Source organism: Cajanus cajan, chromosome 3 (genome assembly GCF_000230855.2).
Source record: "Cajanus cajan strain Asha chromosome 3, NIPB_CcT2T_4, whole genome shotgun sequence".
NCBI classification, from domain to species: domain Eukaryota; kingdom Viridiplantae; phylum Streptophyta; class Magnoliopsida; order Fabales; family Fabaceae; genus Cajanus; species Cajanus cajan.
In genome coordinates this window covers 15,992,135-16,018,450 of record NC_138519.1, presented here as the reverse complement: position 1 = coordinate 16,018,450, position 26,316 = coordinate 15,992,135, and the positions used below count along the sequence as shown (strand labels likewise).

The window sequence follows — 26,316 nt, the reverse complement described above, 5'->3', positions numbered from 1 at the left end:
GGACCAGCACATAATTAAATTTCAAGAAGTGGGATTCATGCCAAAAGTGTTAGATATTCGCCTTTTCAGAGGCCCTGACATAAGAACTTACAGATACAAATAGACTCGAGCCTTGAAATTTCATATGTTAAATTATGCATTTTGTCCCTGTTCCTCCATCATAAGAACGGAAATAGCCATTCTTGGCAAAGGAATAAGCAAACAAAGAAGAAGAGAGCTCTTGATTTATATAACCAAAATGTATGGATAAAACTGTCAAACAAAATGTGCGGATTGTAGATTCGGCTAAAATAATAACTAAAAAATGTGTGCATTTTAGAGTAGTAAGTGCATTCACTTTATCAAAGAAATCAATATGTCAAATACTTTAGAGAGTGGTTTTATGTTATACAACACATCAACACGATGTTACAAATAAAAACATATACATAATGTTTGAACTTACATGATGGATTAACTTTTCCTTATTCAGGGACTAACACTTACACAGTTACACACTTGTCTGGCGGGGTGTTATTTGAAATTGATCCAACAAACAAAGATGAGCTTGAAAGAGCCAGACATGAGACAAAAATTCAGGGTGTCTTCTAAGTTGATGAGCATGCATATCTACTCTACATTGAGCACTAGCGTACCTCATAATCTCAATCCACAATTCTTCAACAAATTCCCATGTTGGTTGTCTATTTTCTTCAGCAATGAGTTGTTTTGCAACTGCACAAGCATGAAATAGAACAGATGTACTTTGCATCTCTGAGGCTTCATCTCTTGCTCTGGTCGTGTCATGTTGAAGTAATATCTCACTCATTTTAGATAAACTATCTTGTGGAACTACAATTTTCTTGGCTTCAATTACTGTGTCTTGAAGAGTTATCAGCCCCGCACCTACTGGCAACATCTGACGTTGTTTGACCAAGAGGTAAAACATATAATCAGACATCACTTTACAGTTTTTCCTTGTTTCTAAATTAGAACTTGAGTTGCTATCACAGTTATAAAACATATCTGTAGCAATGTGCCAAGTAATAATTGTTCTATGAAGTTCAAGTTCACTTGCGAAAATTGGAGCATTTTTCCCCAATAAAAGAGTCCTATATCCTGGGGAGCCTGAAGGGTTTGATTGCGCGCCTTCTTCTGATTTATCACGCAAACTTTTAGAGATTGCTTTCTTTAGATCATCTGAGGATAAACAATATTTAACACTTGGGAGTTCTTCTAACTTGCGAAAATTCAAACTTTTGTTGGAAATCAAATCGAAGAAGTTACACTGTCCCAAAGAAACTCCAACAGTAACAACCTCATTCGGTACAAAATGGCTAATGACGAAAACAATTAGCAAAAAATCAACCCACAAAAGTAAATGACAACAAGCACAACAATAATCTAGGATGGCAATCCGAACTGAACTGTCCTCAAAGTAAAATTGCATCCTATGAATCATCATTGTCATGTACTGAACTGTCCATTCGGAAATCCGAACTAACGTAAAAGCATATATATCTGCTAACAATGCTCCAATCACCAACAAGTACGTGATGACGTGGTCCAAATCCAGGTGCTCATTTTTTTCACTTAGACAAGCATATAATACAAGCACAACAATAATGGTAGTTAGAGTGATGAAGCGTGATATCGAACCCCATACGCCATAATTTGCAAATGCTTTAGTATAGAAGACATCGTACATCAATTTAAGTTCAGAATCCACTAAACTCCATTTCGAATAAACTCCTGTTAGAAAATTGTTTCTATCTTCAGTAATGTCCCGTGGACTAAAAACCATATCAACAAAGAGGCTTACAAAGATATAAATGGCTCGAAGAAAACTCCTTTGTTCTTCCCTCGAAAAATCCATTTCCAGTTCTTCTTGTTGTTCCCTCTTCCTAGAAGAATCACTTAAACCAAGGAAAGAATCCCTGAGATACTTGATAGTTCCACAATAAAGAGACCAAGTCTTTTCCCCGTACTTGATAATCCCAACAATTAGCATGGGAATGGTAAGATGCGAAAGCCAATTACCTTGCCAAGACAAAATAATTACATAGACAGTGAGGGTTGATTGAGACAACAAACCAACAAAATGCCTTAGCCATAACTCATTGTCTTCTAAGGAATAAGCTGTGATTGTATCAGGACCACCAAGGTGAATCAGAAAAAAAGTAGCCCAGAATGCAAGAAGTTGAGGATCAACATTCTTTGGCTGTTCACCTTTGTTGTAAATGTCTCCTAGATTGCTGGAGATGACTCCCATTGCTACAGCTGCCACCCAATCTGCTAGCAAGTAGGCAGACCACAAAAGTGGTCGTGTCAAAATATTGGGTTTCCATTTTCTACGGTCACCCAATATTGTCAATATGATCTGTGTGACAAGGCTAATCAAAACGAGTCCTCGTAGCTCCCATTTATCCCACCATTTCTGCACTGAATCTGGGATCACTTGTTCTAGCCTCCTATGCCCTTCCATGGACATCCAGGTGACTATGGCTGAAATAACAAATTATTGATAACAACCAACGTTCATGTATGCCAAAAAAAAAAAAAAAAAAAAAAAACCTTTCATTTTAGGTTACGGACTATACTTTTATATAATATCATTATTATTATTGTTATTATTATATATAAATGTTTACCTTTCTTTAATTAAATTTAAAAAGAAAAACATATATTTCAATACATAAATTATATTATTTATTATTAAAATTACAACAAATAAGTATTCTAAAGATATAAATTACATTTTACATTTTTTTATAAATAATATCTATACTGTCATATAAATTTGTTTTCAATTATCGATATATTTCTTTTTTGAAAAAATTGTTGAAATTCACCAGTTTAGAGATAAAATAAAAAGTAATATATCGAAATGCATTTTAAAATGTATTTTTGAAGAAGATATTAAACTAATAAATTTTGTATAAATTTTAAATATAATTTATGTATTCAAATATAATATATATACATATATACTTTATTATAAATTTTAGTTATATATAATAAATATTTAATTTGTGAAATGAACAAACTAAAATACTAGTTAAAGATTAATAATTGTCTTATGTGATAGCTTTTGAGAGACTTCTTTTAAATTAGAGTGTTTTTTATTTCATAAGAGAGATTTTATATATTCTTTTAATTTCTTATATGTTTCACTTTTTATGTTAAATTATTTTTTTCCAATATAATTTTGTTAAATTTTAAATTAAGTCCATATGGTTAAAAAAAGCACTAAAAAACGATCGATATAGTTTAAAAATTTTGTGATTAAAATTTTGTTGATTTATATTGACTAGATATTGTGACCTTACAATCAACATTCTATATATTAAAAATAAAAATTTGTCTTATACAAAAATGTTTTTAATAATTCTTTTTTTTATAAAAAATAATTATATAGAAATTCTTTTCACATTTTATTTAATTCAATTTCATATTTATATGTGAATTAAAATTTAATATTTTAAAATAAATTACCAATAAATAAGATTAATTTTGTGTCACATAATTTAAATTATATTTCAGTTTCTAAACTCTTTGATATATTTTTTCAATTTTTATCTATTCATAAAAACTAAGAAAAAAAATGATAAGTATAACATTTTATCTGCATAATTGAAAATTTTAATTTGATATTTATTTTGTAAACCACACAAAATAAATATATATTTTATACAATTAAAATTTTAGTTAATTTATATTTTTAAATATATTAAGGATACGTAAATAGTTATTTAAAAATAATCTCATTTAAGATAATTATTCTAATTTATATGGAGGGGGATATAATATCAAAATTTTATTAATATTTTTTCCATGAACTGTATAAGATAAATATATATTTTATTAAGCAATGTTTTATAAAAAAATTGTTTACAAATATTAAAATTATACTATAATTAAAATTTATTATTGTTCCTACCGTAAGTCCGCTGTCATCGTTAGGGTCACCGCATCCGAGGTATTGTCCACTTTGGCGCTTGTTGGGCCGTCACGGTTTTGTCCTTGAAAAGGCGCCTCGGTGGGTTAAGGAGGAAGGGTGTTTATAACTACCCTTAGCCTCGACTCCTAAGCGATGTGGGACTTTTAGGCATACTGGAACAATTATAAATAAATATTTTAAACATATTAAATTTATTTGGATATACAATAAATAATTTATATTTTAATATAATTTTTAAATTATTAATATTTTAAAAATATTAAAGTTGAATTTAAAACTAAAAATGAAAAAGGATGAACTAAGAGAGATAAGAGATTGAGATAAATCCTAAAAGCACACTTGTCGAAGAAAATCAACTAGAAACATAATTTGAATTGAATTTTAAAATTATGTTTAAAATTTAAATTATGTGGACAAAAAGTTTTGCTTTTCAAAAGAATTTCTCAGTTTTGTAAACCTAATATATTATTTTAATTTACACATTCATAAATATTTTGTCTATTATTATTTGATGATAATAATAGTAATTGAAAAAATGTATTACAACTTTTTAATTAACTATCAAACGCAATACAGATAAAAGAAAATGTTAAATAATATATGAAACGCACTATTACGTTCAGAAGTAAATTATTTTATTTTTTTTATAAATTTTAATTATAGTATAATTATATATTAAAAATATTTATTTATTTTAAATTATATGTATCTAATTTTAATAATATTTATTTATTAAAAATTTTAAGTTTTCTACGAATAGATGTTACTTGAAAAAATATTAAAGAGTTTAAAAATTAAAATATAATTTTTTTGCTGAAATTAAAATTAAAATATAAATAAAATCTGAATGTTTTTTTTTTCACATTAGTATTCTAATGATTTTTTTTTATGTCGATCTAATGATTCATTTTAGACTAATCTAACTCGATGAGGAAATAATTAATTGCTATGTTAAAAAGTAACGTCATATCACAAAATCTAGTAAAAAAAACTAAAACGGAATTTTAACGGCGTTAGCGGGTGAAAGATTTAGTTATTAAAATTTTAAAGTTTAACGATCTTTTTATAGTATTTTTAAAGAGGAGGGTTCTTATAATGTGCCATAAGATTATTTTGAAGTATTAAAAATATTAAAGTTTAACTTATAACTAAATATTATAAATAAAAATTAGGTTAATTAACTTAATCTGTTAATTCCTATACTTTTTTCAATTTCTTAATTATGTCCTATATTTAAAAATGAGGAGGGTTCAAACGACACCGGTGTAACTTTTACTAAGTGTTACACCGCTCAATAACTTTATATTAAATGTGAATTTTGTAAATCCAACCGTTAGATGGAAAGTTTCATATATCTTAGATCATATATATATATATATATATATATATATATATATATATATATATATATATATATATATATATATATATATATATATATATATATATATATATATATATATGATTTACTGTAAAATTTATGTAATTAGATAAGGCACATTTATTTTTGATAATTCAAGAAAAAAAATAGATAAGACATATGGCTCAATAATAATGCAAACGACTCTTAGAAATACTCTCGTAAGTCGTAATAATAGCTTTTAAAACCATTTTCATTTAAGAATAATTCCTCAATCATTTTCATTCAAGGTGAGGATTCAAATTTCTATAGAACATAGAAGTAGATATGAAATTATTTAGTGTAAGAGCAGCCCGTGTGATTGTAAGCCAAAAACAGAAGGATATTTCGTTGTAAAATAAAAGTGACGAATTTGAGAGTATTACCACAAGAAAGTTACAGAGAATAAGAAAATTTTACATTAAAAAAAATGAAACAAAGAAAGCATAAAATTATATTGTATTGATCTTCTGAACTTACTTGGAAGCAGCATCATTCTACAACAGTCAGAGGGCAAGAAGGAAAGAAATCGGCTGCAAAATATTGAAGGCATAAGCTATTACCAATTTCGAATTTTATAAAAATGTAAAATGATTCCGTCATTAACACCTTGAAAGTAAGGTATAAACGAATTATTCCATTTTCAAATATGTTGAAAGTAAGGTATCTACAATTATTTCATTGTCAAGTATGTTGAAAGTAAGGGATCCAAATTAAAATTATCTCAATTGTATGAGTGTCTATATATATGATTTCAATTATTTAATAATCATGTTTTAAATTTAAAATGTTATATTTTACTTCATTTAATATTTTTTTAATTAGTACTATGGCACTCTCATTAATAAATTTTAGTAAATAATATTTGGAGAGAAGTAAAATACTTGATATCATCAATTATTATTTATATTCAAATAAAGACAATAATAAATTTTAACTATGCAAGGTGAATCACTGAATCACACTTTATATTATTAAGCTTTTCATTACTATAGTGAGGGCAAAAAAAAAAAAAGATACTATGATTCGTGAACCAATTAATGAAAGTAAGGTATTTATATGGATTGTTATAAAAATAAAAATAAAAATACTCATGATAATTCTACTATAGACTACTTTAAAAGTAAAGTATTAATAATAAACATGATATGACATAAAGCAAAGTATAACTATCTCTACTCTTTAGAGTCTGATTTTTTGTGAAGATATCCTTAATTACACTTACTCACTTAACACAGACTTGTGTTCCTACACGTACAAATTTGGAGTCCTCAAGCACACTTGTCATAGGTCTTAGAGTTCCACTTTAAATTCTAACTTTGTTTATTCTGTTAAATATTTACTTATAAGGAAATCTTATCACAATTAAAGTTAACACAAATCAATTATGAAAACCTAATTTCACTAAGAACCCTTAACACACAACTAATATATAGGATAGTTAAACAACCAATTTAATCAACCAATTATGTGTTTTGGACATTCATAATCATTCTAATCAAAGAGGAACAAAAACTAAACATATAATTATAAGTATACGAGGTTGATAGTTAATATGTAACACTCTCTATTCACTACAAAAATGTTGCAGTTTAGAGTCGGTCATAAAAACTGACGTAATATTATCATTTTTTCGTCGATTTTTGGTTGACGCTAAATAAGTCGACACAAATTTTTTTGTGTCGGCTGAGCTGTCGATAACCAAGTGTACCAGAACACATTATGCATATATAACATTGAAAAAATTATATTTATCTCTCTCAAAGCATGTATACTATTAGAAAAGCGGACACCATTTTAAGATGTAGCGTCGGCTTTTTCAACACTAAATTAAAATTAAGATTAGTGTTAGAAAAGTTGACGTTATTCTTTAGATATAACGTCAATTTTTCTGAAACTAATTTAATTTAAATTTACATTAAATTAGTGTCGGAAAAGTCAATACTATATCTTAAAATAGCGTCAGCTAGCCGACGCTTATTTTCCGCAGCTATTTTACCGTTTTCTTGTAGTGAGTCCACATTCTTATATTCAAAAATATTAATGAAATAAAAGAATCTGACCTAAATAATTATATATATATATATATATATAATAGTTCATAAAACAATTCTAAGGGTAGAAGAATCATATTTGTCTCAAAATAGAACAAATTTAAAACTTAAATGTTTCCAAAATAATTACTAGATCATAGTGGTTTTCCAAAAATAATACATAAATTCAAGTATTAACAACGTTTTCTAATGAAGATGAAATAAATCAAGTAAGGAAAAAAAACAAATCCTAAACTATGGATCCTAATGTCTCATCCTATCAGAATTTCACCCACAAACTCACCAAATCCTAAGTCTCAACACAAACATCATCAGTTTTTTTATTGGGATCAAATATAAATCTATCAAACTCTTATATAATTCTTTTTTATTTATATAATGATTTTTTGTTATTAAGTATGGTTTTAGTGATTTGATTTTGTACTTAATGTTTGAGATGAATTAATCACTCATCTTATGATTTAAAATTTAGATTGTGATTAGAAAATATTATCTAAATTGGATTCAAGTTGCTCTCATTTCACTCGCCTCTACTACAGGAATCGCTTTTGCTTTCTTTTCCTCTAGCTACTAAGATGTTTCAGTTCACTAAGTTGTCTTTTGCCTACCCATGAATTCAACAGTAGTTCGAAAGGTTAACCTATATCAAGGATCCTCAGACCTATGCTTATTTTTAACTCCCCAAAGCATTTCGTCGCTTACTTCTCTAGGTTGCTTACTATTTGACTAGATTTACTAGGAAAGATCGAGTTGCCTTTGTATGGGATAATAAATGTGAGAGTAGGTTTCAAACTCTTAAGGAAAGATTGGATAATGTTACCGGATTTTAGTAAGTCTTATGTGGTATATAGTGATGCTTCTAAGATGAATTTGGAGGTAGTGTAGATATAAGAAGGAAGGGTAATAGCTTATGTTTCTAAGCAATTGAAAATTCATGAGAGGAATTACCTATATTTACACTAAGATTTGGAGACACTACCTATATGATTCTAAGCTGGAGGTATTTATTGATCATTAGAGCCTCAAATTTTGTTTGACCCGAAAGACTTGAATATGAGACAAAAGAGATAGTTGGAATTTTTGTGGACTTGGATTTCAATCTTAGTTGTTATTTGCATAAAGTCAATGTGATAGTTGATGCTTTGAGTAGGAACCCTCTACATTATTTTTCCTTATGATTAGAGAGATGGATCTTTTTGGATGAAATTAAATATTTAAGTTTGTCTTATGAGATTACACTGAGTAGTATGAAACTAGGTATAACTTGAGTAACGAGTGAATTGTTGAAGGAAATTGGAGACGTATAATTAATTGATTCATTTTGGTGACAAGATATGAGGCTATAGGATAGGATAAGGTGATAGATAAGAGTTTGACTTGGGTGTAGATGGAGTGGTGGAATTAGAGATCTAGTATGTATACCTAGTGAACTTACACTTAGGTGCTTGATCTTTGGAGAGGGTCTGATATTGTAGCAGATATCTTAAGTAGGATGACCATTCCCCTATCGTCTTTGATGATTTTAAGGTTGGATTTATTGAAGAGTTTAGAGACTTAAGCTTGGTGCATAAAATTAGCCTTAAGAGCATTAGATTGAGTATGTTGGAAAGGACTAATAGATTAATAGATGAGATTAAAGAAAACCAGGAGTTAGATCCTTTCTTGGTGAACCAAGTGGAGAAGTTTACTAGTAATATGGATAACCCTTTTCGAGTAGGAGTTGATGTTGTTTTGAAATTCAAGAATAAAACTTGGGTGCTTAGTAATCCTGAATCTAGGAAGATGATCTTAGAGGAAAGACATGAGAGTACTCTTAACATTCATTTAGGAGCTACTAAGATGTATCAGGACCTTAGGAGGATGTATCAGAGTGGTGCAACAAAAGTGTAGTGGCCTTAGATAAAGAGAGTAATAGAGTAATTTGTGTACTTGTGTTTAGTATGCTCGAAGTCTTTAGAAATTTTGTAGCCTTTAGACGTCTCATTTTGGAAACGAGACGATGTGTGGATAGGCCTTAGTTGTAGGTTTGTCTGAGGTGCTTAAAGAATTGATTCTTTTTGAGTTATAGTGGATAGACTCATCAAGTATACTTGCCTTATCCTTGTTGATAATAGATATTCCTTGGAAAAGTTGATAGAGCTGCATATCAATAAGGTAGGGAGGTTGCTTGGGAATTAGGAAACAAAATGCGAGGAGCCTACCTATTTTTGTTTTCAGGTGAATTTCGGGGATGAAATTTCTAAAAGGAGGGGAGAATTGTAACAACCCAATTTTCACTAGGCCAAGAGCCCAATTAAGGTGGTTTAGTAGCCCGGAATGACCCGTTCCAAATTACTAAATAGACCTACTTTTGGTAGCCCGGAATGGGCCGTTCCGGATTTGGAACGGGTCGTTCCAAACGATAAAATTTGTCTATGATTCTTAGTTGGGAACGGGCTGTTCCCAGCTGAAACAGGCCGTTCCAGATTTTAGAAATGGCCTTTGAACCTTATTGAGAACGGGCCGTTCCGATTTCAAAACGGGCCGTTCCAAAATATGACCATTGAGAGTTTTAATGCAAACCCCAAAACGAGCCATTCTGATTTGAGAACGGGCCGTTCTGGATGTGAATTTTACACATGACGTGTCATTTTAGAACGGGCCGTTCCGCGAATCCTGATGCCTGTAAATTGAGTGCTCTGACACTCCTAAAATCATATTTTTTCAGTTCTAACTTCTTTCAGTTCTGACTTCTTTCTTCTACATTCTCTTCTTTCCCTTCTACACTCTTTGAAGATTGAAGGGCACTTAGAGGAGGAGACCAAGAGAGCTCTGTTGTTTCAACTGCTGTTTATCCAGGTACGAGAGAAAAGTGAATTATTTATATGTAGAGTTACATGAGGGAATTGGGTAGAGTAAGAGTCCCTTAGGATTATGAGTAATTTTATAATTATTTCTGTTTGGAGAATTATTGGTCTTATGTGATTCTGTATATATTTAGGACTACAAATATATGATTAATTTGTAAAAATAATGCTCTGGGAGAGAGAACGAAATTATAGAAAAGTGCCTGTAAGTTAGGTTTTGGAAAAATTAGATTATTTCTATTTGAGGAATTAATGATACTATTAGATTCTGTATGTGTTGGGGATTAGAAATATATATTTAATTTGTAAGAATGATGATCTGGGAGAGAGAACGAAATTGTAAAAAAGTGCCCGTGAATTAGGTTTTGGAATAATTGAGGGTTTTACTGTTTATGTTAAAATTATATTAAATTAATAATTCTATTGATTATTTTATTAATTTATGAATGTTATTATTATATTACTTGATAAGAATTGATGATCTAGATGTGAATTGCTTGAGGAGTGTGTAAACCCTTATTTTGTTGGACTTATCTGTTGTGTATGTAATATGGAATTGTGTATCTGATATAGAATTGAGTTATGACATGAGATGTTATATGGATGTAGATATGATTGTGATTGTGGTTTCTCACACTAATGACCAAGGATGAGACGAACCTTGAGTAGTGATGCTTCAAGGACGAGTGTGCCCCTGACATGGTGTGGGATGAGTGAGACAATTAACACGCATCACTTATGTCACATATGACAACCTTGACATAGGGTTAATTGCAAGAGATTGTGTGGATTGTAATGTGATTGTGGTTCCTCACACTAATGACCAGGGATGAGACGAACCTTGAGTAAGTGATGCTGTAAGGACGAGCGTACCCCTGCTGGCATGGTGTGGGATGAGTGAGGCAATTAACCCGTATCACTTATGTCAGTTGTGGCGTGGCCTTGACATAATGTTAATTGTAAGATTTATGTAGATTGTGATGGATTGATGTAATTGTGAATTGAGATGTGAAAATAATGAATGATTGATAAATTATGATATATATAAATGCTTGTAAATAACATTTCAAGTTATGATGAGATGATGTTGTGGATTTCCTTGTGTGCTTTATATATAAATATTTTCTTTTCTCACCATACAATTTGTGAATGTTTTAGGTGAGGAAGATCCGGCTTTGAGTGACATCTAGAATGTCAACTGCTGAGTTGTGGGTGTACTCTGATATTGTGACATCGGGGCAAAAAATTCTAGGATATGGAATTTTTATATGGATTTAGAGTTGTATTTATTATTTTTAAAAATAATTTGTAAACTCTCAAGTTTTACTTTATAAATTTTATTTTTAATCATTTTGGTTATTTATGAAGGTTTTATGTGAACCTTTTTTACCAACGTTAAATATTTTTATTCTTTAATTTATTTACAAGATTTATTTATATATGTGTTGGGATAGTAAAGGTGTCACACATAATATTTTAGAAATTATTTTAGTATGTTAATGTATTTATTTTAGAATTTTTGGTACTATATATTTAAGTATTCATATGAGCAATATTTTTATTATAAAATATGATTTGTAATTATTATTTTTATATTTAATATAATTATTTTAAAGTTTTTATATTATTTAAAAAATTATATGAGCAATTTTATTTATATATATATATATATCCATATACTTATAATTAAAACAAATATTAAAACCAACCCAAATAATTATATAAAAATATACTAATTAATAGTTAACAAATATATATATATATATATATATATATATATATATATATATATATATATATATAATCATCAGCATAATTATAATTAAAATACAATATATCACCAATAAAAAATTATAATATGACACTTTTTTTTTCAAATACTTAATATAAAAAATATCATAAAAATACTCTAATAAATATTATATAGAATAATTTTCATAAATATTATTATTTAATTAAAATACTTATAATTATTCAAAAAATTTAAAATATATTTTATAAAATATTTTAATTAATCAAAAATATCCTTTTAATAATTTTAAAAAATTTGAGATGTTAGAACTGAGTTTAATATTCGTTATTAAAAAAATAGTTTTAATATGCTAGGGAGATAAATCGTTAAGTTGTTACCATCACCAATAATTTAAATAATTTACTTATCTATCTGCGTATCGTGTGCATCTACATCTAATTTTAAAACAGGGTAAAATATCCCCATAAAATTATCAAAATTTAATTTTAGTGTCTCTAAATTATTTTATCCTATTTTATTTTTTCTAATATGAAAATACACTACTTTTAGTTCTCAAGTATTTTAGATAGTGTTTAAGAAATTATGTATAAATCAAAAACATTTTACCCTCTAAGATATTTTATTTTTTAGTGATCCATCTGGTGGAAAATATAATTAGTCAAAGTTTACTTTTAGATCTGTGTATCAAATTTTAAAATATGTTTTACATTTTAGTAAGTCCACCGACCTGAACCTGGGTTATACGAAAATAGTTTTTTTATTTATTATTATTTGTCCAATATGGGTATCTACCAAGTGGCCAAAATCAACGATCAAAAACGAATACTCCATATTATATACATGGTATAGCTGGCTACAGAAAACGTAATCAAAGTGAGGCATTTGTTTTTATACTAAATCTTCTGTCTGATTATAATTTCCTTTACTCGATTTTTCCATCGTTTACTCTATCATGTGGCTCAAGGAAGCATAAATGAAGAGACTCGAGACCTTGAGCTTGCGCTGCTACCGTTGCCCGAGTGGTGAGTTCTTGAATCTGCTTATTTCTGATTTATATGCATATCCACAACCAAATTGTTTTTTTCTTCTTATAATTTAATGTCATTCCTAGAGCATCTGAAATTCACCATTATTTTGTTTTTATCATTCCTAGAATCTTTTTAGAGAGAGTAGCTATATCGAGAAGAGGCTGTTATTCAGGTATGTTCAACAATGTATCCCTCGTAGCTTAACTTTCACTGTTCCTACCTATAATAGTGTAAGTTTTCTTTTTCGATCGGTCGCACTAAGTTAAAACCTAGATCTTTATATAATTATTCCAACCCCTCATCTTTAGGTCCATTCTAGTGATCCTAAAGCAGTTGGATTCCGTTCTTTTACGGTGAGATTTAATCTAAAGGATAGACTAACAAATCTCACTTGATAAAAGATCGTGTATAGTAAATCATTATTTTAATACCAACCTTTTATTTTCATTTTCATTAAGGGGAAATAGTAGTTTCTAGTTAATTGGGTTAAAAAAATAATTTTTAAACTTTGATCAATGATGAAAATGATTTGTGTGTGTGGTACTTATTTAATTATAAAGCACCTAATTAATTTGAAGATAACTTATTATTCACTAAGTTATTCTTACTTTAGCCACTTTAATTTTTCTAAAATAAACTAAATTCAATATAGAGTAGTTTATTATGGTGCCAAATTAAGAACACGTATAATGGCCAATGGTGCCTAACATCTATAATGGTCCCTTAACTCCCGTACGTAACACTCCCCAGCCTAAATTCTAAATATTAATTTGTCAGAATCTAATTTTGTTAGTTCTCCTAACTATGTTATACTTCTGTGTCTAACAAATATTTGTACATAAACTATAAGTAAGCATTGTCATATATAAAATACTTAATTAAAATAGCATATATGTCATTCACACAACATATATAGCATAATTCCAAACAATATTTTTTCATATTATTCATTCTTAACATACAAATATTGCAAAAGGTAGCCAAAAAAATCCCAAACTCAAGCTCCAAACAACCAATTAAACTAATTCAACCAAACAACATAGAACCATACAACAAGAGGACCAAGAAGGGCGGTTGGCGACGAGGGAAACACTCAGCAACAAGAGGGTCGACACACACCAACATGAAGGAGGGTTAACTCCCGTACGTAACACTCCCCAGCCTAAATTCTTAATATTAATTTGTCAGAATCTAATTTTGTTAGTTCTCCTAACTATGTTATACTTCTGTCTAACAAATATTTGTACGAGAGAGACAAATTTGTGAGCGTAGGGAGATCGAAGAATAGAGAGCTTCACGAGAGAGACAGAGAGAACATAGATTGAGATGGGGAACGTGAACTAGGGAATTTTAATTGCCATTTAAAAATCAGTTGTTATACGACTGATTTAGAAAACACGTTTCAAAAGCAGCTGAGATAATCAATTTTAAAATTGACTTTTCTAAGTGGTGCTCAAAGAAATTTAGAAAGTGGTGCTCAAAGCTTTTAGTATCGGTTGCTAGATAATTAATTTTAAAAGTAACTTTTAATCGATTTTTCAATAACTAATTTAGAAAGTAGTTGATTTAATTTTAATTATGCCACCGCGTTGGATTTAGAATCAGTTACCTTGTAACTGATTTTAAACCCATAATGTTAAAAGTGGCTTTTGCATTAGTATAAGAGTAAATCCGTGAGAGATAAATAGATAAAGTTGTTTAGGAAGAAAGGTCTAACTTATCCTAATAGTCATCCTACTCACTAAGACTTATGTCATTATTTTAAGTTCATGTTTTTTTAAGGAAAATAGGTGAAGGTGTATGTTGATGGAGCTTGGAGTCATATGTACGAGGGTGTAACTTAGTAGAATTTATCTTTATTTCACTTAGGAAAATAGTATAGGTTAAAAGTACCCTAAATCAGTAATTAGTAGCATTAGACTTGTCCATAATGGATGTTTCTAAGTATAGAAGAAAATAAAAATAAATAAATAAAATGTGATATAGTATAAGTAAGAGTAGTTTAGCAAATTAGAAAAAATTGTGTTATGAAGGAATCATAAGTTAATTATTAAGTAAATTAACATAGTGGTGGTAAAAATGAGTGAAAAATTGACTTGAAGTATTGACATTTGAAAGGTGTAAATCTAAAGCCATGAATTTGCAGGCATTGGAGCTAAATGTTTGATTGGGATTTCATCCATGCATGTTTGCTCAAAGCAATAGGATTAACTTGCTAGAGTAAACTTTGATGATATGTCACTTTGGCTTTACTATATTAGCTCTCTCAAAATGCTAAATTGTCTTGCTTGAGCAAGCCAACATAGTCTTCCATTGTTTGTCTCTGATTTAACTCACTTAAAGCATCAATGTAGCTTACTTAAGTGAAATCTTCATTTTGTTCCAATATTATCTTATGAAGTGGCTCACTCAAAACGTCCAAGTGGCTAGTTTGAGTGAGCAAGCCTAGAGAGGTTTGGAGTCTCCTTCTCAATGTGTAGCTTTCTTCCCTATAGTAGTTTCTTTTTTCCTTGTATCTCAAAACTAAAAGAACAAAAAAATTAAAAATATCTAAGATTTAACAATTTCATTAATTAAATCATATTAACTAATATTACTAAATTTTGACAAGACCAAGACTCTAAAGTATAAGATATGTTCAATAATTGTCCAAATTGGATAAAAGATATTGACATATTTGATAGTTATCGACCCACAAAAGTTTTCATATGCTAGAAATATATTTCAATTTTGTCCCACAACATCTTTAAGTCTTTAGCCAATGGACTAAATATATTTCAATTTTGTTTCTTGATTGCCTTGAACCAAAAATCATTATAGATAACATCATGTATATGTGCTTCATGAATAACAAGGGAGGTAATTTGTAAATAACCAACAAAACAAAACTGTACTTAGTGTTTAAGTTACCAAACAGATTCATTCCATTAATAGCTAGCCAAGTCATAGTTTATTGGCTTATTGCAAAAATCTAGAAACATGCATGGCATCAACTTTTTCCATTGCAACAAATTTGCCAAATGCTTAAGTTTTCCATCATAGTGCCTCTCATCTCCATGCCATCTCATCATCTTTGTGTCATCTACATTAGCAATCAAATGCTTCTATTTAGAAACGATACATTGGACACAGATCGACTAGTTTGACTAAGACCTAATCATGTGACCGATTCAAGTCACTCATTAGATTGAATGTGTAAGTGACCATTGATGACATGATTAAACTAGTATAAATCTAGGTTTAATTGGTAATTTGTATAATTTGGGTTCAACTAAAGGATTGGCGAGTTTGTGAATTCATAGAGTTGTGTGTCGTAGTTGTGTTTGTTCCAAGGTCTGACTACATGTTTAGCCACATATGCACACTCCAAAAGTTGTTGTCCATTTGGTTAAATTAAAATTATTTAAAAGTTTAGCAGAAGTGGCACTCGAGCTCAACATATATAGGACTTACCACCAAGCCATTTGTTATTTTCTGTGTGTAACACTCTTTACTCCACATGCATAATATAATAATTAAAAAAATAAAATATTATACTTAAAACTTCAAACCAAGGTAAAGAATACCACATTCAAAATTTAAATAAACTAAATCAATGCCTCGTTATTACAAATTTTAAGGAAAGTACGTTTTAAGTAAAGTAAATTAAAATTCCTAAAATAGGAAACATGATACATAATTCAATATCCCTAGTATCATAAGTATCAGAACTTTCCCTTCAATCAACTAGACTCCTCCAAAACAAAGGCCCCTTACAACCACATATAAACATCCTAGAGGAAAAATAAGAGAGAAAACATATCTTACTCTGACTACCGAAATTCGAGTAGCCACACACAAAAATTATATAAAACCAAAATTAATTTTCTCATTAAACCATACAATAACTTCAACTTAGTTTATATCTTATTCCACCATGACATCAATCAAAACAAACTTCAAACACAAGAAAAATCTTATGATCATACATAGACCAGACTCTCCTAATCTATATATGCATGTGGCACCAGTAAAAACATTTTTCCCTGCTTGAAGGTTGAGTAGTTAGGTCAAAGCATTACAACACTACTCTCACTAGAAGGATATACTACTAGTGTCTCATCGAGATAGTTGTGTTAGAAAAGATGGCCTAACCAAGAGAGGGTGAATTGGTTTATCAAAGTTTCTCACGCAACTATCTTGGTTTTTGAAACTTTTCTAAATCTTTCCAAAGAAGTGTGTCGACCTATAGCTTTTAGATAGAATACTTAGTTCAAATTTAATACAAGTCTAAATTCACCCAATTCTTAATGCAATGAAAATGCCTAACAACGCATCAATAAGCATGAAAACATAAATGCAAGAATGTAAATTGAAGTATAAGGAGAAAGAAAATGCACAACTAATTTATAATGGTTCAGCCACATCTACTTGTGACCTACATCTAATCTCCAATCAACCCAATTGAGATTTTCCACTAATCTTTCATGTCAAAAGTTTTACAATCACAATACCACATGCAATACATTCTTGAATTATTAAAAAAACCACTTCTTGAATCCTAAGAAGCATCTACTATAGCAGCCCACTATAAGATTCTTTCTTCTTAAGAAACATACTTAAGATAACAACTAGTACAATGAATTAAGGAATGAATTCATCTGATTTTTAGAACAAATCAGAAAATTTGAATCAACCATGTAGCTTAACCTTCCATTCTATGAAGATGATTATCAACTCAATTCTTGAAAACTTTCTTGAGGTTACCATAAAGGTCAAAGAACCTCTTCTTGTAGAGAGAAATGTGTTACAAAGAGTGTTTCATAAATGGTATCACAATTATATTCAAAAGTTTTATGTTCAATGTGTGAAAAATAATATATATATATATATATATATATATATATATATATTAAGTTTTCTGACTGAAATAATCAATTATTTATATGGATAATCGTTTATTTTGAGCAATAATTGATTATTCCAAAACCTTATTTATGAAATAATTTATTATTTTGCCAAATAATTGATTCTTACAGCAACTACTGCTCAAGTAACTAAAAAAAAAAGTGAATAATCGATTATTACTTGAAATAATTGATTATCTTAAGTGAAAACTTAATATATCAATTTTTGATACAATTTTTCTTTACAAATTAATTTCAATGTATATTTAAGTCATCAATCATCATCTAGGTAGAGATAAAATAATAAGTTACTTACGAAGCACATAGCACACAAGCAACAAAGCTTAAAACTACATAAAACAAGATACAACTTGCACTCTTATTTATCAAGACACTCATAACACAAAACCAACTACAAGTTGCACTCTTATCTCTTAAGAGGCTCATTTGTAATCATCAAAACTCACTAGGATCATGTCTTGATCTTGAGCTTGGTCAACAAACTCCCCTTTTTTGATGATGAAAAATCTTCCTTTTCCTTGTTTTGATTCATCCAATTTTACTCTTGTATTTGTGCTCTAAATTTTATATTCTTGTTGCTTCAATACTTTGTGTACTTAACCTGCAAAACAATTACATACCTTTTCCCCCCTTGGACATCTTCAAAAAAAACTCTATGCCAAGTTTAAAAGTCCAAAACTTAAGAGAAATATCATATACATTTTCATATTATATTCAATATCAACCACTTTTTATATACACTCAACATACAAGTAGTACATAGCATGAAAAATTTTAGAGTCAAATTATGTTAGACACTATACCAATCAACTTTAAGTCATTCAACAACAATATAACCATTCTAAGTCATTACTAATTATGGTCAAACTTCTTTAAAATCAACATGGAATTCTTTAAAACATTACTAATCCATGCCAAATGCATAAAATGTGACACCCTTACTACCCCAACACATATATCGAAATATAATAAAAAAATTAAGGAAAATAAAACTTTTTAAGTTGGTAAAAGGGTTCACATAATACTTCATAACTGTTCTGACTGAAAAATAAAACTTGAAAGATAAAATTCAAGAGTTTACACATTTTTCAAAGAAAATAACATTTATTACAATACCAAATATTCTATCCTAGAGATCCTCTTGCCCCGATGTCACACTATCAGAGCATTTCCCAAATTAACGGATGACATTCTATATACCACTTGTAGTTGGATCCTCTCCACCTAAAATATCAACAATTTATACGGTGAGAAAAGAAAAATTATCTATATGCAAAATACATTCAATCATATCACAGTATAATTTCATCATAACTCATTATATAGTGTATATATATATATATCAATTACTCATCATATTCACATACAACATTCGTGCCAATCCAACAATTAACACTATGCCAAGGCCTCGCCACATCTGACACAAGTGATACAGGTTAATTGCCTCACTCAACCCACACCAGACCAGGGGTCACGCCCTCCCTGTAGCATCACTTACCCAGGGGCCGTGCCGTCCCTCGCCATTTTGGTGTGAGGAAACACAATCACATTACAATCAATACAATCTCTTGCAATTAACCCTATGCCAGGGCTGCCATAAGCGACATAAGTGGTGGTGTTAACTGTCCTACTCATCCCACATCATACTAGGGTCACGCCTTCCCTATAGCACCACTTACCCAGGGGTCGTGCCATCCTAGTCATCAATGTGAGACATCACAATCATAATCATACAATATCTCAACTCATAATTCAAATTCACATCAATATCATCCATCAAATAACATAACAATAACTAATATAATAATCAATAGAATAATTAGTATAAACTATAAACAGCGTATCAGGGGTTATACTACTCCTACCATGCTCATCCTTATTTCATATGAAAGATAAGAAAATTTCCTACAACTCTCATGAAGACATCAAGTCCTAATTCCATCATCTACTTTGTGAAAAATGATAAAAACCGCAACAGCTATAGATAAAGCTGACAGCTTGACCCCTCTTTACTAAAACATCCATATCTGGAGTTCTAGACCTCCTTTTTGGGTGATTCCAACGCCATTGGATAGCTAAAATCCAAGGCTACAACTTTCATTAAGACCTCAAAATCAAAATATTCACGCTCAGCGCCCAGACTTGCACTCAGCGCGCCCAGCGCATTCTGCAACCAGCAACCCATGAAAACCTTGAAAATTCCTTCCAATCATGAATCCAATCCAAATTACACGAATTTGAACCATTAAAAAAAAACATAAACAATATCAAAAAAACATCATTTTAAGCAATAAAATTAAGTTTTAACCATTAATCCATGGAAATCGTGAAGAAATCATGAAAACCCTAACCAAAACCTTTTCCCCTCAATCCAACCTCAATCATACATAGAACATGGAATCAATGTGATAATTCAAACTCATACATACCAGATTAAGTCTTATAAGTACTACCCTTACAATATAGTGAAAAACTAGGAATACATATATATATAGATAATAATAAAGAAAATATAAATTAACTCCAGTAAAGGTGGCAGTGCCTCCTAGTTAGGAATCCATTTATATTTTTCCAAATCATAAAAATATAACAAAGATGTAAATTTTAGTCTTTTATCAAGAACATTTAAATTACAAAATAATAGGAGACTCAGCCTTCCATTCAGATAAATTAAATGTGATCTTAAGAAATTATTCCTCTACCCAATTCCCTCATGTACTCTACATATAAATAATCCCCTTTTCCCCCGTACCTGGATGAATAGGAACTTGGGCAGAACCTCCTCCTCTTTTTCTTAAATCGGGACCGGAATTAGAGCAAAACCTCCTCTCTTATTCTCTCTTTTTATTTCTCTAGAATTTCTTCTCTCTAAAATTATGAATTTTCAAAAACCTTAAGCTCTTATTTATAGAATTTTTGAAGTTACTATGCATAGGTTACTATTCATTAAAATAATATTATAAGTTACTATGCACTATTCATTAAAATATTCAAATTCATTTATAAATGGAAACTTGCTTCCCTCGTGAGCTCCCTTCAGCAGCCATTTACTATGCAATTGCATAGTAAAATACGTATATATGAATAGTAAAATACGTATATATATAAATAGTAAAATACGTATATGTAAATAGTACAATATATATACGTGAATAGTAAAATTCGTATAAAAATATGATAAACTTTCTAATAATTCCAATACATAAAAATAATTTTTTTTTTTTTTTTTTTTTTTGGAATGTTACATAAAACATCAAGGTTTCAACCAAATTGAACCAAAATGAAAATTGGGAATAATATCAAGAAATTAAAATCCAAATTGTTCAAAAATTAGAAAGATTAAAAACCAACTGAAATAGAAATTAAAATGATTACAAACCATATAAATAAAAACTTAACAAGAAAACTAGCCTATGGATACACCAACTAAGCAACATAGAAGATCCTAAGACTAAGATCTTCAATCTGAGTCATCCTCTATGCCTAAGTGATATTTGATCTTGTTGATCTCATCTTGATGCTCATCAAATCTATCAAGCATCCTAAAGAATGTAGACTTATGCTTTTGAAGTACAAGTAACTTTTAATTCATTGTATTGGAAAAAACTTAAGTCCCATATCAACTATAGATAAAATAATTAAAGAGTATATAAGTGGAGGGTAACCTTCACCATACAAGCTAGTTTTGTAATGTTGAGTTAGGTTCATAACTCACTATTCTAAGATGATATCAGATCACCTACCATTTATTCATGTACCAAGCTCATTAGTGCTAGACATAAGAGATGTATTGGGAAAAAACTAAAATTCCACATGGACTAGAAATAAGGAAATTAAAAGCGATATAAGTAAAGGACAATCCTCATCTTATAAGTTCTACATCAACTAGAGATAAGACAATTAAAAGGTATATAAGTTAAGAATCTTTTCTTAAACTTTGAGTGGCAATAGTGAATGTCAGTAAAAAAATTTCAAAAAACTTATACATTTTTTTTTATCATTATGAACATATAAAATAATTACCTAAGGATGGCAATGGATAGGGTATGGGTAGAGTCCTATAGTACCTTAAACCATAAACCCAGTCCCATATCCCATGTGGGTAGCAATTTTAATCCCTATCCCCGTATTTGTTGGGTACTCGTGTATCTATACTCGCACCCGCGACCCACATTTTACTTATGTATAAGGTAAATAAATTAATAAAGAGAATATTTTACATAAGAAAGCATAATATTAACTTGTCAATTCTTTAACATTACAAAAATCTAGTATAACAATTCTTATAAACAAAGATAACAAAACATTCAATTCTTGTAAATAAACTTTAAAAAATTCAACAAAATAAAAATTGTAATTAAACTTCCAACATCATGATCATGTATTAACAATATTCTCAAGACCTATGAAAAAAATTATACAAAAATTAGTTATATTAAAATTATAGATTAAATTATATACTATAAATTTCAAAAAAAACAAATATGTAAACATTTACCTCATTGTTGGAATCAACTTCTCCATATTTTTGTAAACCCTAAACCCTTATTAGTGTGAGTTTAAATGAAATTAGATCATGATTTCCAATGTCCTTAACTAAAAATCCTTAACAAGTGAGGCATTCACATACAAACACACCGATTTGTTGAAAGTTCCTAACAAATTAAACTATCATCATTCTTCGAATAATACAACACAACTACAACATAATTGATTCACACATTCTCTAGTTCTATTCTATTACCTTTATTGAAGTTGGAACATAAAACTTTCCCAAAATAAAACAAAACATTTTCTTTTATCAATAGATAAAATAAAACATATGTGAGAATAGTTAGAAACCTTTAAATTTATCAATTAGTAGCTTCCAACAATTAGTAGCCCTAATGTGGTTCACACATTCACTATTTTATTGACTCAACATTTCACTTATCATGGAATTTCATGTCTTATCTCATTTCATTACTTTTCACATTCTCATAAGCATAGCTTATCTCATTTCATCGCATTTCACATTCTCATAGTCATAGTGTTCACATTAGCACATTCTCATTCACATTATATATCATGTCATTTGTTCATATTTCACATAATCATACTCATAGTTGTTCCTCATAGGATTTCGCACATGAACCCACAAACCACTCTAATTCATGTCAAAACTTATCTAATTTTAAAATCAAATACATATTTATACTCTACATCACACAAGAATGCAACAGAACATTCAGAAAGCAAAACAGAAAATATTCATATTTTGCCTGTTTCTCATAGGGTTCTCTCAAGAACCCACTGAGCACTCTAATTCATATCAAAACTTGTTTATTTTCAAAATTAATCACATATTCATACATCATATTCAACAAGGAACACAACAGAATAATCAGAAGGCAAAACAAAAAATATTCATATTTTTTTTTGTTCTTAGAAGCATGCATCATCAGGCAAGGGAATTGGGGGTCAATTCTACTACCAAACAATTATTCTCACATCCCCAAGCGAGGTTTCTCACTCCTCCTCTTACCTGGATAAGCAGAAGATGAAGCTAAAGAAGGATCTTGCTGGTCTCCTCCTCTGGGTTCCCCTTGGTCTTTAGAGTGTAGAAGAATAGGAAGTCAGAAGTGAAAAATGTGTTTTTAATCGTGCCAGAGTGTGCTATTTATAGATTTCAGGAGTGGCCAGAACAGCCCGTTTTGAATCCAGAACAGCCTATTCTAAACTCATTCGTCATGTGTAAAATTCACATTTAGAACGGTCCGTTCTTAAACCAGAACGACCCATTCTGGGGTTGAGTTTTAACACACAACGACCATGTTTGAAACGACCCGTTCTTAAACTAGAATGATTCATTCCCAACTAGGGTTATAGACCATTTTAGTAGTTTGGAACGGTCCGTTCTAGGCTACTAAATATCAAAATAATTTCTAAAATACTTTAATTTAATTTATGAAAAACCGGGGTGTTACAAATGAAGTATCAAATCATCTTGGATTAATATAAAATTATATATAAGATCTAAGAGTGAAGAACTTTCAATCTAACCGTTAGATTTATAAAATTCACATTTAATATAAAGTTATTAAATAATATAATACTTAATAAAAGTTACTCCGGTATCATTTAAACCCTTATATATATATATATATATATATATATATATATAAACTCACGAAATAAAGTTTGGTCATATTTCACCTATATTATATTTACTAAAATTTCTTAATGAACGTGTCGTAGTAATAATAAAAAGAGTATTAAAAGAAATAAAACATAACGTTTTATTTTTTATGAAAACATAACTTTTTAAATTTAAAACATCATTATTAAATAATTGGGATCATTTATTTATATATATATATATATATATATATATATATATATATATATATATATATATATATATATATATATATATATATATATCATTTGGATCCTTTAGTTTCAACATAGTTGATAATATAATAATCGTATACACCTTACTTTCAAGGTGGTTAATGACGGAAACATTATTCATTTTTATAAAATTTATTGTTGGCAATAACTTTTAGCTTCAATATTTTGCAGTGGATCGATTAATTTCTTCCTTTCTAGCCCTTTGACCGTTGTAGAATAATGCTGCTTCCAAGTAAGTTCCGAATAGGGATGGCAATGGGGCCCATGGGGGCTGGTAATAGTAATTCTGCCCCCGTCCTGCTGAATGAAAATTGGCCCCATACTCATCCCATATCCGTGCGGGTATTTATTAAGCGGATATCCATGGATATTTATAAATTTTTTAAGAAATTAAAAAAATTATATTACAAATAATTTTAAGTTTATATTTAATGTCATTGAAATATTAAAAATAAAATTTTAATGTTAATTTTGAATTTGTATTTAATGTTAATTTCGTTGAAATAATAATAAAAATGCAATATAATCAATAGCTTAAAATATATCAATCTGACAAGTAACTTAAAGTCTCATCACAAAATTACAATAATTCAATCTCATAATTCCAAACGAAAGTAAATAACTTAAAGTACATAAATCTTATTGGTCCAATCAAAGCTAGAAAATTAATCAAATTACATCTAACATAATTCTATAACATGCTTAACACATGTTAGTAACTTCATCAACCTCACTTTTGTAAGAAAATAAGATGAGAGAGTGTAGTTTTAGGGATATGTGGTATAAAGATAATTAAAATATTTAATAAATAATATTAAACGGGTATCCGTGGGTATGAATATCAGCATACCCGCCCCCATCCCATTTATAAACGGGTAAAAAATTATCCGTCCCTATTATCCGTAGGTACCTAATTAGCCTATCCATTTATTATTTGTAGCGGATTTTATCCGCAGGTACCTGCGGATACGGGTATTTTTGTCATCCCTAGTTCTGAAGAATACAATATAACTTTATGTTTTCTTTGTCTGACTTACACAAATTTCATTTTTATGTAAAATCTTCTTCTTCTTGTAATTTTCTTTGGGTAATACTCTCAAATTAGTAACTTCTATTTTACATTGAAATTTCCTTCTGTTTTTGGCTTACATATCAATAGGTTCCTCTCATCGTTTTCTATTTTTATTTTTAAATAAAATAGAAAATAAACACGAAAAGATATTTAGGTTTAGTTTTAGAAAATGTTTCTTTAAAAATAATTTCAAAAGAAGTTCAAAATTGGAAATTAAAAAATGTCATTTTCACTATTTTTTGTACTTCTAAAAATGCGGTGACATGTCATGGTAGTTATTAAAATATTTTCATGAACTTACTTCTATGCTTACAACCTTACACACATAAATCAATAAACTTATTTTTTTATACATGTAATACAACAAATTTATCTAATATTTTCTTTTGTGAGCATATTTTGTTTGATACTTACATATGTATTATATATATTAATATTATAAAATTTATTAGATATAATTATTTTATAGAATTTTAATTACATATGTTGTTTGTATTATTTAATTATTTTAATCAAATACTATTTATTACATATGAGTAATATTTAGTGTGATTAAGTTTTGGTTGCTATATTTTAAGATAAGTTGAATCAATTATATATATATATATATATATATATATATTATTTATGAAGATAAAATATATAATTTATTTTGATATAGAATTATTGCTTGTTAGATAATAAACTATTTATAAGATACAAAAAAAATATAAGGGTGCACATTTTCATAGTGAAATTCAAATATTATGAGAGGAGAATATTCAAATGAAAATAAATATAAGATAGAGTGAAAAAAATGAAATATTTAAAAAATAAAATATTACTCTAATCCATACATAGATAGTAATTTTGATACCAAAAATATCTTATGACCTTTTATTGAAAATAGTTAAACCAAACATATTTTATAAATTTTAAAATTAA

General features: G+C 28.9%; 1 protein-coding gene and 1 long non-coding RNA gene across 3 annotated transcripts in view; one reads left to right on the top strand and one right to left on the bottom strand.

Annotated features, from left to right (window-relative positions):
• Positions 1-356: 356 nt before the first annotated feature.
• On the bottom strand, positions 357-7,062 carry LOC109792283 (uncharacterized). 2 transcript variants are annotated; one of them, XM_083070538.1, is made up of 3 exons: positions 5,820-7,062; positions 3,920-4,092; positions 357-2,484 (listed from the first exon to the last, which is right to left on the bottom strand). In XM_083070538.1, the coding sequence occupies exon 3, from the start codon at positions 2,468-2,470 to the stop codon at positions 491-493; it is 1,980 nt and encodes a 659-aa protein (XP_082926664.1). In that variant the 5' UTR covers positions 2,471-2,484; positions 3,920-4,092; positions 5,820-7,062; the 3' UTR covers positions 357-490. The 2 variants fall into 2 exon arrangements, with proteins under 2 accessions (XP_082926664.1, XP_020207267.3); XM_020351678.3 differs by lacking the exon at positions 3,920-4,092.
• A 5,038-nt stretch (positions 7,063-12,100) lies between these two features.
• LOC145955595 (uncharacterized) overlaps positions 12,101-26,316 on the top strand; it is a 29,263-nt gene continuing 15,047 nt past the window's right edge. Inside the window, exons 1-2 of the long non-coding RNA XR_014432251.1 lie at positions 12,101-13,014; positions 13,146-13,192. This is a non-coding gene — a long non-coding RNA (uncharacterized LOC145955595). The remainder of the gene's footprint in view (positions 13,015-13,145; positions 13,193-26,316) is intronic.